Source organism: Mastomys coucha, unplaced genomic scaffold (assembly GCF_008632895.1).
Source record: "Mastomys coucha isolate ucsf_1 unplaced genomic scaffold, UCSF_Mcou_1 pScaffold7, whole genome shotgun sequence".
NCBI classification, from domain to species: Eukaryota; Metazoa; Chordata; class Mammalia; order Rodentia; family Muridae; genus Mastomys; species Mastomys coucha.
Window position 1 is genome coordinate 102869836 of NW_022196913.1, and position 15251 is coordinate 102885086.

Consider the following 15251-nt stretch of genomic DNA (forward strand, 5'->3'; position numbering starts at 1 on the left):
CACCAGCAAATTATTAATTTTTCAAGTATTCTTGGCCAAATTCCTTTCTATTTTATCCATGGTAACTTAAGAGTCTATAGTAAGAAGAAACTTTTTGTTTGTTTGTTTGTTTTCAAGACAGGGTTTCTCTGTGCAACCCTGGCTGTCCTGGAACTTACTCTGTAGACCAGGCTGGCCTGGAACTCAGAAATCCACCTGACTCTGCCTCAGGAGGGCTGGGATTAAAGGTGTGTGCTACCACTGCCCGGCTAAGAGGAAACATTTTTAAATGTCTGATACAACTTTACTAAAACCTGTAAACCCTCCACATAACTTTTAAAGTGCACAGACACTTGAGAGAAATTCTGAACACATATAAAATATCAATTTTACACATACAAAGCATTATCTAAAGAGGTTTTTGGGTGGCAAATAGTAACTATTATGTTGCAGAAAATAGTAACATTAAATGAATGTTTTGAAAGCATTCAGCTCAGACCTTGTTTTATGTCATGAAAACTACAATAGCCTTTATTAAATTGAAATGAGCAAGATCTAATAGCTGATTTATGTACAAAATGTGATGTCCCCTCAATCTAACTTCACATGCCTTGAATATTTTTAAGAGCTACCTTTTCTTTTTTATGCTCTTTCAAATAATTCCATTAATTAAAGAAATTCTTGGCTGTTAACCTTTTTTCTGCCTTCTGAGTACAGAGCTCAGGATTGTTTATTCCCACTGTTCTAAGAGGAAATGTATTCCATGAATTTATTTATTCACTTATTTGATGGACACATGTATCTACAGAGCTAGGGTGATACAGCTGCCCTATTGTTAGTCTTTCTCAGGGTTTTTTCCATGTGGCAAAAACATGGAGTGGATTATTTGTATATGTGTGTGCATATGCATCTGTGTAGTGGGTAGGTAAATGATCAAATTAATGAGTTTACATTTTACTCTTTTCCTTCTTTCAAATACTTTTTTATCCTTTTCCTCCCTTCAAGGTCTTTACCTCATGAATCGCTATATAATCACTTCCCTGTATCATATACTTTACTGCCAATATCACAGAAATATTCTAAACTTCATGAAAAGCAGGCACTATGAAATTATAAGATTTTGCTGCTGTTAAATTGTAGTCTAGGATTAGGAGACATACTGGAATCGATTAGAATTCCATCCATGCTGCCTTGGAAAAGGTACTCATATTCTCTGAGGCTCACACCTGTCAAATGGTAAATCTAGCACCTACACAAAGGGTGTTGTAAAAATACATGAGGTAACAAGTGCAAAATGCTTAAGACAGAGCCTGACATGATGGTAAGAGATAGATGAATATGCCCCATTATAAAGGTGCTTTCTTAGTAGCAGTTTACTGCAACCTCTGAGGCACACAAATATTCAGTGCATTTCCTCTGAACAATAGCCTTACAGCTCATGGACACTTTGATCCCAGTTTTTAGGATGAGAAGGTCAGTGACTGGACCAAGATCACAAAGGAGAGTGTAAATTCCATGGGAACAGAAGCTGTGACATTCTGTCTTTCTCTAGGGCTCAGAGCAGGGTGGATAGTAGAACACAGACAATCAGAGCATAAACTGAACAGATCAAGTGCTTGGAGTTGTGGCACATGGACTTGCTAGAAATAACAAGAGCAGAGGCTAGAAAGACAATTCTTGTGGGAACATGAAAAAAAACATGTGTGAAAGAGATCAAATATGTGGATGGCTTGTTCTCATAAGAAGAGACACAGCATTTGGGAGCTACCCAAACAAAGGATGCCCTTAAAGAGTCTTCTTTCTCATTCTTAAGACATATCCTACAAGCCAAGGCAGCCAGTGTGTCTCTCCAATGAGCTAGAGGCATCATGGGAATACCTCACTTAATGAGTGACAAGTCAGTGCCAGATTAAGTGGGTAGAGGATGGAATGCCGGTACTTTAGGAGATAGGACATATTAAGAGGGCACCGTCTACTGCTTTTTGTTAGTTTTTTTTTTTTTTTATACAAAGTTCTAGAACTGTAAAGTTTATTTTTAGGGCTTATCATCTAGGTTTAGATTGGCGTAAGAAAAATATATAGTGTATGATATCAGTTACCAGCCCTCTGCCCAGCTTGATATGCCAAGCTATCTGGTCTAGTCTGAAGGAGTGTGGTGGAATCGCAGATGCTTCAATAGTGTCCAACTTTTATGTAGATTCTGGGATCCCAAACTTAGGTTTTCATTCTTGCACAGCTAGTGTCTTTACCCTGTGAGTCATATTGCCAACCCTTATTTTTCATACTAACCCTGATAGACATAGGACCATAAGCATGTCAGTAAGGTGAAGTCCTTTGTCTTGTTTCATAGATCATACTGACAAAACTGGGCTCAAGTCATGTTTACTAGGTGATCAGCTCTATGCTTTTTCTTATTTTCCCATTTTTAAAATGAAGGCTGAATATCTGTGAACAAAATAAGGATTTTTTTTCATGAGTCCAGCAAAGGCTATTAGAATGACTTGAGACTGTCAACCTGTATGTCTGTCTCTGCTACAGTAGAATAATATGCAACTCTTAGTGCCTGATTTTATTTCCAAAGGGGAATTTGAATCAAGGTCTTTTTTTCTTCCAATACCATTATAAGCTTTACAGAAGCTGTCAGAGTCCATATTGGCTCAAGTTGACCTAGGACCTTTAGATAGGAGCTGGTCTCAATCATGTCCATTCGGCCAAATGACAAAGAAATACGGCTGAAAATTAACAAAACAAAACAAAAAAACCCACCAGAATCCTCCAAGAACCTGCCTCAAATTCACATCCCCTTGCAAAAAGATGAAGCAGAGGCCTGCCATGGTCAAGCAGGGGGGTGGGGGAAGAGAATGTGGAGAGAGGGGGAGCAAGAGAGAATCCAGCAGGAAGCAGGAGTCAGAGCGCAGAATGAGATTCTGAAGGATAGTTGACTAGCAGGCAGTTGCATTTCATACGAGATCACAAGGCAGCTCTGCAGTCTGCAGACTGAAGAGAGTTACAGAAAGAGGTTTTCTTAAAGACAGAAGTTTCAGAGTCACACACATGACATCAGAGTTGGAAGAAGGAAGAAAATCTGATTTTCACTGAGATGATTTCATTTTAATGCCTCATCCACTAAAATGCTAACACCAGAAGTCAAAATGTTCAACTTATTATAGGATGTACAGTAATATAGCCTTGTTTGTACTCACCATGAAGAACTTGCCCCATCCTAAGGCAGTGCCATGGCTTATGGAACACTCCACTTAGTTCTTCCAAGTAAGTATGCATATTACTCAACTCTCTCAAGGCTCTAATGGCCTTTTGTCAGTTTCTATGACTGGGGATATCTGCCTGTAATTGGAACTATCTGCCATCTCCTTCCTAAGCTTCATTCAGAACAAGTCTTGTCCCAGTGGTGAATGAGGACCAGAAACTGAGACATACTGCCATCCTGTAAGAACTCTAGAAATAGAAGGGAGCAAGATGGATGATCCCAAAAGGGGTAAGTTCCTCACTGGAGAGCAAAGCCTCACAACTTCCCAAGCAAATGTGAGCACCTTAATAAAAAGGAATTAAGACGAAGGGCATCACCCAAAGGCAAAATCTGAAGAGCAAAAGGAATACAGAAAGACCTTCAATCCCAGTCACAATTAATATACAAAACGCAATGAGATTTTTTTCTATAAAATTGATGATTTTGGGGAAGTATAGACATCCATCGTCAGAGAAATTTCAGAGTATATATGTAATACTTTAAATGCACATCTTTTGATGTCTTTAGGATCTTACCCTAAGCAAAGACTAAGCATGAATATGTTTAATCATAGGATATCTATGGAGGCATAGTTGGAAACTTACAGTTAGTGAAAACTGAAAATTAAAAAAAAAATGTACTAAACACTCAATGAGCCATCATGCACCTATTAACATTATTGTCTTAACTAAATAGAAACATGCAAAAAGACTCAAGCACAGAATGATTGAAGCTGCTTCTGCCTGTTATGCACAGAATAGTCTGCTTTACCAAATCTCACAAATGAGCACATAGGCATATATCCCTTTAATGCCATGGTGGCTAGATGTTAAAATGTTAATATGCTCAAAGATCAAGAAAGATTTCTTTTTCTTTATTTCCTCATATATTTAGTATAAAACATTACTGAAAACACAAAAGCACTATTATTATTTTTGTGTGTGATATATGTAAGTGCATGAGTGTGGACATGCATGTGCCATGTCACATGTGGAAGTCTGAGGATAATTGTTGGTGGTAGTCCTCATCCTCTGCCTTATTTTAAACAGGATCTCATGTTGTACACTACACTAGTAGGGCCACAGAATTCTGGATATCCTTCTGTCTCTGCCTTTCACTTCACTCTTTCACTGAGCCATGTGCTTAGCTTTTCGTGGGTTCTGTGAATATGAACTCAGATCATTGTCTATGTAAACGAGTGCCTTACCTACTGAGGCCTCTTTCCAGTACAAAAGTATTATTTTATGTGAGAAAAAACCAATCTCATTCATAGCAATTAAGAATAATGTTTCATTTCTAGATCTCTTTTCTCCTGTTCTAACCTTTTCTGGTCCCCAGGATCTCTAAGCCCTATTGGAAAATACTTAGCCTTACTGAAAAAAGGCAATTTTTTCCTATGAAATATTGAACCCTTGATAATTGAGCCCTCTTCTCTCATCCAGGGCTCTACCCAGAGAGTCCTCTTGAATTTGCTGGCAAGTAAAAATGTTGAGAAGCACAGATTGTAACCTGGCCAAGAACAAGTCTTGTGTGCCATGGCTTGTCACAGGAAATACATCATGGGTGATATATGAGAATGAAAACAGTGGCTTTGAAGGGGGCCAAGGGATCGTGCTTGGAAAAATCAACATCCTCAGAATACATTGGAGTCAGTGAAATTGCTAGGGAAGGTGAAGACCTGTCCAAACTACTGATTCCACAGACGAGGAAGCCAAGGAACAGAGCTGGTAAGTATATACAGTATTCTGGAGCCTAGTCTGAAGGATTGCTGGAGGAGGCAGCAGGAGAGAAGTTCCCCACAGTGAATTCTCAAGTGGGGATCAAGGGGAATTAGTTTTCCCTCCTGAAAGTCTCCTGAACAAGGTCAGATCAAAGCCCACTCATGTCTTTAGTTTATCATTTGTAAAATACATCCTAAGTGATGGGAAGTGAGGCCATCCTCCTCCATCATTGTGCCGGAAGTCTTTTTTCATTTTCTTGTTTTGTGTGTGTTTATGTGTTTCTATGGTGTGTGTGCTTGTATGTCTGTGTGTAAATCAAAGGGCAATATTGGCTGTAGGTCCTCATTTTTCTCTTGGCTGGGATAGTGTGTCTCTTCTGTTTGCCACTCCACACACCAGACTGTTGGCTTTAAAGTGTCTGTGGGTGCTCTTGTCTACACCTCCCATCTTGCCCATGAGCTTTGGAATTTGAGATGCCTGTTAACACATTTGGCTTTCTGTAGATCCTAGGGATTTCACTTCAAATTCTTACACTTGTGTGGCAAGTGCTTTGCCCACTGAGCCATTTCTCTGGCTCTTTATCCATTTTCTTATTCATTCAACAAGTACTTGTGCAACCCTACAAAGTACATAAAACCCTGGTTGCACATGATACTGTTGATAGACATATCAATTCTTATAAGTTATGACCAAGCAATGTCAAAATGGCGTGTCTATACATTCCAATGGAGTTTTACGCTCTGTGGTTCACTCATAAAGGCAGGGAACCAATTCTCATTATTGCTTATTTCTGTTGCCTAAGCAGAGTAGAACCTTTCCTTCCATGCAAAACTGCAAGGGTACAATCAATATTTCTGTTTTTCCTTTCAGACAGCATGCTTTTATAATCAAAAGAGGTTTTGCAATTATAAATTCTCTAGATATTTAGGAAAGCTAAAATATGCACGTTTTTACTTAAAATGTGAATTTTTGGTACCATGAGCATTTAAACACCTCGGAAATCAGGGTGCCTTTGGCTGTCTTTGGGATCTTGAAACCTGGAGATTTTTTTCCAGGGAGGTGTGTGATTGTTTCATCCAACCACCAGGTGGCAGATTAAACCAGGGTCGCTTTAAATTCTGCTTGAGGTTTTTTTCATCCAGACTGGATTTGGGGGCAAACCTGTATAGATTCATTTGAAGTTTAGATCTTGAGAAATTCTTTTCATTTATATTCTCACTGGCAGGATTAGGCATGTAGGTTCCTCACTGTGCTATGTATTGGGTGGATTTTATTTCCTGGTCATCATTACCCTGAGTGTGCTAGCTCAGTTGTGTGTGTGGTGTGTATGCGTACGTGTGCATGTGTGTGTTGTGCATGCTTCTCATAAATTCCTAATATGGTGAAATTTTTTATATCTGAATGATACATAGAACACAGAGTGTCCCTGGATCGATGACTGATTCCTGGAGTCAATAAACTATGGCTCTTGCCTCTGAAATTCTATGACCGATGCTTAACCTCTTGAAGAGTCAGTATTTCCTTTGTAAGTGTGAGAGCAAAGTTCTCTCTAAGGATGCAATAAGTCTATATATCATACCAATGCTATTCCTGGATTGTAGCATACCATTCTTTCAGAATTTTGCTTTTATTTTGCTAAGGCTTCAGGACACTTTCCTACCTAAACCCTTGTCTTTTGCCTCTTCCCTCCAAAGTTTACAAAGGATGAGGGTGGACAGGCTTTTCTTCTTCATAAAAGCATCAGTAGGAGCAAGCTCCAGGAATCTTAGCAGAGACTGAGGTATGAACAAGAACACTGGCCTTCGTATCTTAGTGACTCTCAACCTCAGTCCCCCAGGCTCTATAACTGTTTCTCTCTGTTGCCTTTGATCAAGCATCTGCTTTATTCTGTTTTAGTCATTTTATGCTTTCTGCCATAGATATGTAACAGAAGCCACTTCTCTGCTGAGGTCTCACCTCTCCAAAGAGGATCTGAGAGTGAGAGACACTGAAGAATGTTTCTGGAACCTAAGGGAGGGTACTAAATGTCTCCTGAAGCATGCTACACTGCCCTTAATGTTGAGGACCACAAAGCATGTGCTAGATGACACATAGCTGAATCATCCATGGGCAAATCCCCACATGTTACCGTAGTGCCACCCCTAACTGTTCTGGGCGAGCCTGCTTAGGCAACTCAGACTCAGACATGCTTTGCCTGCCATAGACACATTTTTGTTCTAGCACCATGGAGTGGCAAGTAAGACGCAGACACTGTTAGCTGAGACATACTAGATGATGCAGCCAGCAGGAGTTAGGGTGATAGCGAGGCAAGTGCACCCTCAGCAAGAATGAGCAAAGGGTTCGGTTGGTTCACTTATGGGCTGAACTATAATGTCTATACAGGCTAATTGAGAAGATTCTCTGGTAAGCCCCTCTGATCATTGTCCTATTTCCTTTTGTAGAGTATCCAGGAGACAAAATGATTTTAATTTTGTCATGTAAGCCCTTAATTATATTATGAATAAGAAAATCACACCTTTTGGGGAGATGTTGAACGAGGAAAATGTTTCTTTCTTTTCTGTTTGTTTTGTGCACAGACGCAATGGGATCTGAATTGGGAACTGAAGGTGGAAGGTATTCATGTTAGAGTTTGCTGGCTGTAGATAGTGATCAGACAAACTCATTGGGAACGGGGCAGGTGTACCAGTCATAACAGGGCATGCGCACGGTTGTGAATTCTAAGTGGGGGAATCACAGTCTCATAAGCAGCTGATAAACTCCTAAATGAATTGTTAACTGGAGCTTCATGAAGTAGTGGATCAGACTCGTGAAATTTGCTTGCAAGTGCCCTGCTGTTCTTGCTGGAGGCCCCTTCAGATGCCAAGCACACCCTATGCTCAGCTAAGGAAGAGCTGTCTGCCTTTATCAGTGGAAGGGAGCAGTTCCCTTTAGCAGTACACTCCATCTACCTTCGCATCTCCCCAGTACAGGGCTGGGATAGAAGGAAATAGAGTATGGCCACCAGCACTTTAATGGCTTGCCATATTTGAACAATTTACCTAAGCAAGGCATGGTCTGGAAGACTCTCATAATTAACTTATGAGATGGCTTATGATGGTCAGATTGACAGGATGTAGAATCATCTAGTAAAGGAACTTCTAAGTATGCCTGTGAGGGACTATCTATAAACGTCATCCTTTGGACACACATGGGGTCTTATTGATAAGTTACTTGAGTAGGAATAATCACCCCAACTGTAGGTAGCCTCACTCCATAGACTGGTTTCCTGAAGCAAACACAGAGGTGAAAAGGAGCTGGGTCCCAGTATGTATTGCTCCTTTCTTCCTGTAGGCAATGTGACCAGCTGCTTCAAGCACCCTAATTTCCTTACCACGGTGGACTGTGCCTTGACCTGTGAATCAAGAGAAATCCTATCTTCCTCCAGTGCATTGTCAGTTCTTTTTTTTTTTTTTAATCACAGAAAAAGTAGCCAGACAGCTTATGATTGAGACATGTATAGAAACCTCCTTTTACAGAAGGGAGTACAGGCTCAGAGAAGTAATTTTTTTTCTTGTCAGAGGTCACACAGAAAGGGAGGAGTTAAGCTTGACTCAGAATCTATGGTTTACTATCACATTTAGATAGAGGATAGAGTCTGATGCAGCAGACAACTGAGCACTTGGACAGTGTTGAAAAATCCAAATGATACAGGGCTCACTGCTTACATTTATATCAGATTTTGAGAATCCATGTATATTAAACTATCAGGGTTACAATGGAAGTGAATACAAAGGCTTAGCAATACTAGTTGGCTTTACAGTCTCAAAGTGGAAGAAACCCTTTTGATGCTTACTGAGTCAAGGCCTCTCTGTTTCTTTAGGCATCTTTCCCTTAAAGTGCAGAGATGAGACTTTCTTTATCTAGTGAGCATCTCCCTTCATGACCTTCAGTTTACTCATTATTTCAAAGATCATAAGAGAAAAACCAATCAAATCATACCAAACCGAACGAAGAACAGAGAAAGCAAGACCACAGCCCTTGTGCTCTCTAATCCCACAAACATTGACAATAATTTACTTCAGAAAAAAAAAAGCCACTGTGGAGACTCAGTTCTACCTTGTGCTCCAGGCTGGAGTCTTTAAACATCAGTGAGAATGGCTTGATATGCTCTCTTCTCAACTTATCGCCACTCCGCAAGTCGATGGTATGCTCTATTCTCTTGTTAATTTCCTCAGGCCCAGACTGGACATGCAAAGCTTGTGCGAGATGGTTTGGAAGCAGATTTATTGAATTTCTTGTTAGGGCAGCCAGAGTCTAGAGGGAAAGCACATGCAAATACAATAAACCTGCTAGTCCCCTTAGGATCCAAAAGAAATGCAATGTTGTTTTAGATCATGTTGCATTGCATACAGTCACAGCACTCCATGCACTTGTATTCAGTGGAGCCTACCACACGTGACCAGTTAGCATTTGGTTCTGAGAAACACAGCCTGGCAAAATGTCACACGGAGAAGAGTGGTCTCTTCCCTCTGTGTGGCTGAATTCCTTTGGTTGAGGCATTTAGGGAGCTGTTGCCCGAGAAATGGGAGACACCACTGTTTCTCTAACCTGGCAAATCCCAGGTATGAGAGAAAAAGAACCAAAGAAATAACATAAAGTCTGTGCATCCAAAAATCCCAGCAAAAATGATCTCTTCCCACTGAGCAGATTCCACATTTTGAAGAGGTCGTTCATTTTATAGTGATGAGCAGACTCAGTGTGCTTCCTGGTTGGCATTTTTAAGCATCTCTCAAACACAGACAGTCATATGTGCCAGGCTCTGTTTCTCAAACTTGACAAATATTAATACAGTTTTTTTACACATAGAATGTTTACTATCAAACACAAACCATTATATATATATCTATATTTCCATATAGATATATGTGTAATATTCTTTAGGCAAAAAAAAAAAAAAAAAAATGTGAGCAATTCCAGCATCGCACTGTTTCCCAGGATTACACAGCATGAGGTGGAGGAAGATGTACCGCCATGGCTGGTAATTGGACATAGGGATGTGGATGCAGAGATTGCATTGGCTCATGAGGACGTGTCAGAGATCTTGTCTCCTGGTGACTCAACCGCCACTGATAAAAATCAACTGGCTGGCTGTAGCCAAATGCAATACTCACTCACAGCTCCAACTTAAGATGGCTTATTAAAGAAAACTTAAAATAAATCAAACAAAGTATAAGTTGGCCTAAAGGGATAGAGGAACAGAGGAGTCCCAACCACCATCAAGGATTTCCCTGACTGGAGAAAGAGGCTGCAGTACATCTATGAGGAAGTATAAACCCACAGCCTCTGTTTAGCTCTGCCAACCTCTTAATTTAGCTATGCTTGGAATACATGCTAAACTGACATCAAATTATAGATCATCTCAGGAAAACATGTGAAGGGTGGTGGAGAATTTTCAGATCTTTTGGTCCCTATCTTTCATGTATCAATCACCTTAGAGAGACTTGACCAAGAGCTAAAGCTTTCTCAAATCTGAGATGAACTTTAGGGCCTGAACTGGAGTGATGGCCTCTGGCCTCATTGAAATAATATGGATCTTTGGAGGAAGCAGAGACTAATGTTGCAGAAAATTGAAGAGCAGGGTCCAGAGGGCTCAGTTTCCCAAGAATCAGCGTGTTATTCAGCCAAGGAAGCAGAAATGGTTGTCCCTCATGGGATCTCCCATTTGATTTCATAGGTGGAAATTCTTCCCATGTTATTTGAATATAACTTATTTTTCTGCCTTGGAGAAAAAGTGTGAGGGATACTCAGGTTGCCTCTGTCTGGACATTCATTATGACTGAGGGATACCAGAATGCTCCTCAGAAGTGCTTACAGCTGGAATCCATCAGCTACACTATACACATGCATTTGTAGTGACACATCTCCATTACTGTAGATAATTTAAATGTTCTTATAGAATGCATTCTTTTGATTAAATCAAGCATATCCATTCTACTAACCCATAATGTCTGAATGCTCCAAGATTCACAGGGCAGGCCAGTCTTTACAGTGATTCGTTTGTAAGGAGTAACTGGGAATGTGTGATATGAGTCATTTGTCTACACAGAATCACACCAGAATGATCTAATTTTAATAGCATGACATTTTTCTTCTTTATAAGTCACCTAAATATAAGAGCTAGATTGAGATGAGGTCAAAACAGAGCTGGAGTTTCCAAATGATTCCAGTTTTAAATTGACCTCCAAATTGTGAATACAGAATAAGAAACACAAGTGGAGGAAATATTATCAGCACATTTAATCATGAGATGCACATACATAAATGAGAATATATTCAAATATACTTTTAATATAGATGTGGTATATTATTTAACATTCAATGGTGCTATGTTTTCTCATCTTTTTTGCTGGTGTTTCTAGATGTTTGGAAACTCAGGACAAAGTAGTAATATATTTCACGTTAATCAGATATCGCCGTGCGGTTATAAATAGATGATGCTATAAATAAATGATGCTGTTCACCTTATCTGGTGCTTTAGATATCAGTGAGGTCAGAACAGCAGCAGAAATGTCAGTTACTGCTTGAGTTGAACTTTTAGGTCAGACTTTCATTGCAAAACAAATGCTGTCATTCCTAGAATTATTCTTGTTGAGATCCATATTCTCTTCAGGTGTTTCTGTAATCACTCTCTTCTTCACAGTCCTTCAGACATACCAAAGTCCAGATATGAATTACAGACATTACATAGCCATGATTTTAAAGACAGGGCCTAGCTTGAGAATGTGGGAGTTGTGGATATTAGCAGCACGGAGTCTGGGGAGCTTTTGTTAGCTATATTTGAGTGAGGGTGGGAAGGTCATCATTTGGTTTATGCCACGAAAATTTTTTTGTAAGATTCATCTTCCTTTCCTTTGAATCCACTTTAGCTCTGATTCCCTCCAGGCCCTGTCACTTCCTGGATGACCATGACATTGTTTGGCCTTGTTTTTAGTACTAAATTTAAGGCTTAGAGTACCCCTGTGAGACCCATCCAGATTTTCATTTGTAGAGAAGGGAATAGGAACATATATAAGAGCTAGAAGATGGGTGAAGAGCTGTAAAATGTTACAGGCACTGTAACTCAAATTCAGAGCAGCTGGGATACCTCTACAGGGTGTATCAACAACCAGCTGTAGACTGAAGAGTGGTTTAAGGAATCCCCAGTCCCCCCTGCTGAACTCATTGTACTGATTCAGGAGAGGAGGAGTCATTGCCCTCAGAATACCTACTGGTGGCCCCAACAGAGTTCAACGTGCAGTTCTAATCCTACAGTTACACAGATAACACAGGTTAAACTAAATTGATCACGCAACAAAATCAACAATTATAAATTCTGGACAGAGGCTGATAGGGAGGAGTGAACTGATGGCGACGTAAAGGAGACCCAAAGCGAAGGGAGTAAATGTAATCACATCCTTCCTTCATGGCACTGCTACAGATTCTGCCAGTCAGATTACACAGTCTCATGACTAAATCCTCCCAATTCAGTCCTTCCCAATATGTTCCAAGAAGCACACACATGGCAGGGTTCTGTATGATGCTGCAGTTCTGTGGGCCAGTCAGGCACATTTTACGGTTGCTCAGCACATGCTTGCTGAACATACACATTCTTATTTCCACTTACTGAGATCTCACAATGTGTATGACCAAGATGAAGTCACAGTTGAGATCTGCAGACACAAGAGTTTTAGCCTCTGCACTGCCCAAAAGCTTTGACCCCAAGCTTCTTCTTGTTGAATTTTTTCCTATGTGTTTCATGGGATGCTAATTTGGAAACAGTGATCAGTGTTCTTCACTTGCGTTTATTTCCTTCTTGTACTTGACTGGACCAGTTTCTGAATAAGACCTATTTGTCTTCATCCATATGATACCTTCCAGAATGCTGGATTACCTTCTTTAGGAGAATGGCCACCATTTGATTTTATTTCCTCAGGAGCTCCTTAGGTACCTTGGTTTTCATACATGAGGTTTTCTAGTCTATTCACACCATATGTAAACTCTTTGATGGATCTCAGACTCCATCCTAATGGACGATGAGCTGTACTGGAGTTTGGACACCTGATAAGACCTGATCTTTTCAACAGTTACTCAGTCCATTTTGTCTCATGCACCAGAGCACATAGCTCCTGGCCACATGTCTGTCTTCTCCTTTCAAAATGAAATTAGACATAGTCTCCTCTGGGGAGCCTAGTTTGAGTCTACATTATCCTTAGCAGCTTAATTAATTTCTTGAACATGTGTGTGCTTATTCATTAATATCTGATCTCCTGGACATCAGACACAGTGCCTCATCTAGGATGATGTTTCCAGCACCTGATGTGTTTGCTCTTTTTTTTTTTTTTTTTTTAATAAACACACATTTAATGAACAACTGTTTGGATGGATGTAAGGTTGTGTACATGAAGATTATCCCCAGAAAAGTGTTGCTGGTCTTATTATCAAATGTTCTGTTATTATTTCCCATTCTCCTCTACATAACTCTACACTTAAAAAGGACCTCTAGTCCAGATTTAAGTAAATAAAAAAATAATTTATGTGCTTTATTTCTAGTTTTTGATCATCAGATCATCATGAAACAAAAGACACAGCCCCAGCAGGTGACACTGCAGCCTTTACCTGTATTCTCATGGTGCATCTCAGCATGAGGTTTCCTTTGCACTTGGGAAATACAGAGAGTGCTCTCCCTACTGTATCTTCCAGTGCTACTCTAGAATATCAGAGACCTGACAGATGTTAGAAAGTGCTAACTGAGTCTTTTCTGGAACTCTTCTTTTCTAGACTAACTTTCTTCTCCTAAAAACGTTCTTTTCTTGACTTACTTCAGCCTGAGCATTTCCCTTGAGCTTGTTTCCTTTAAAAAGGCTAAGTTAGGCCATACATAACTTAGACTAACTTGAGTTTGAGCATTTCACTTGAGCTGGTCTGCTTAAAAAGGCTAAAGAGAAAGGGATTTGTAATTTTTTAGCTCCAATAGGAGGTGACTGTGGTAGCTTTGGTATTCAGCTACAGGAAGTTGTAGCTTAGGGACTGCTCACTGCTGCTTTAGAAGGGTTTTCAGAGGATGATGGGTTCAACAAACCTAGGCTTTCCCACTTATACTGAGCAGGGTGGTCATTTCTCAACGATGGCATATTTCCAGTTTCATACTTAAGTCTTCACTAAGAAGTAGGAGGCTCAAAGCGTACTTTTACTGACTTTTGGACCACCTTCCTGTCATCTCTGGGATAGCTTGTGCCTGGCCTTCAGCATCCATCACTCTAGTTGTCTGCTGCCCACAGGGCTTGGACTGTGGGAAAGATATCACTTTTCAAATTGTAATGTAGTAAGTATCCTTAGTCCTAAAGGACATTAGAATAACACTTGGACTGGATGGGAATGCCCCATGTACATACAGTAATGTAATTTATTTCCTATACTGTTTATTAAAATACAAACCCCAAAATCCTAAGTGGAGGCTTTCCCTTTACAAAAAAATCATTTTTTAAAATAAAATATAATCACATATAATAAATACACCATAGGGCACACAGTGGCATATGCACATGGCCACAGTTATATACACATGGTGAGGTGAGTGAATCATGCTAATTTACATATTTGCCATTTTAAATTATTATCTTTTTTTTCATTTTAAGAAAGCTCTTTTTGGGGGATAGCTCCAACACTCTGGATTTTAGAGTTCATGGAGACTGTTGTCATGTTTGGAAAAGACAGAATTATGTTTTTCCTAAATCTAGAGATGAGCATAGATTTCTTTGAATATGAGTTGAAATTTCTTTTTCTTCCAGAAGGCACAGAGTGCCCTTTAGATAAACATCAATTGGGTGACATTTCTGAAAATACCCACATAAAGTCTTCGAAACCTAAATGTAGCATTTCCTTCCTCTTGTAGGAATAAAATCTGTAGGAATTTGGACCAGTCCCTACAAGCGAGGTTCAATAGTCAATGGCACAACTTTCCATGTTTTGGGAAAGAGAAAATGAAGTATCACATTTAAACAATCTGCTTCACGCACTTTTCAGATAAGAATCTAGTTTACTTTTTCATATTACTTATGACAATGAATCTCCTGTGCACTTAAACTAAAGGGATATCTAAGGTCTTACTGTGGGAGGAAGTCTTCAGTGCCTGTCCAGAAGAGTTCTGAAGTAATAATCTATAACAGACTTAGAGCTTGTACTCTAGGAAATGGAATAACAAGGGTCAAAATGTTCCTTCTGTTTTCCGAATGAACAGTCTAGAAACTTCTTAGAAGCCTATCAGAGGATTCCAGTAACATTTGTGT

The 15251-nt window shown here is 39.7% G+C and overlaps 1 protein-coding gene across 2 annotated transcripts in view; it reads right to left on the reverse strand.

The window, feature by feature from the left end:
* The window catches only part of Adcy8 (adenylate cyclase 8), a 217131-nt gene that overhangs the window by 68521 nt on the left and 133359 nt on the right, over positions 1–15251 (reverse strand). For both annotated transcript variants that reach the window (XM_031358847.1, XM_031358848.1), the window contains exon 8: positions 9043–9240. In XM_031358847.1, the coding sequence (XP_031214707.1) occupies positions 9043–9240 (198 nt within the window). The remainder of the gene's footprint in view (positions 1–9042; positions 9241–15251) is intronic.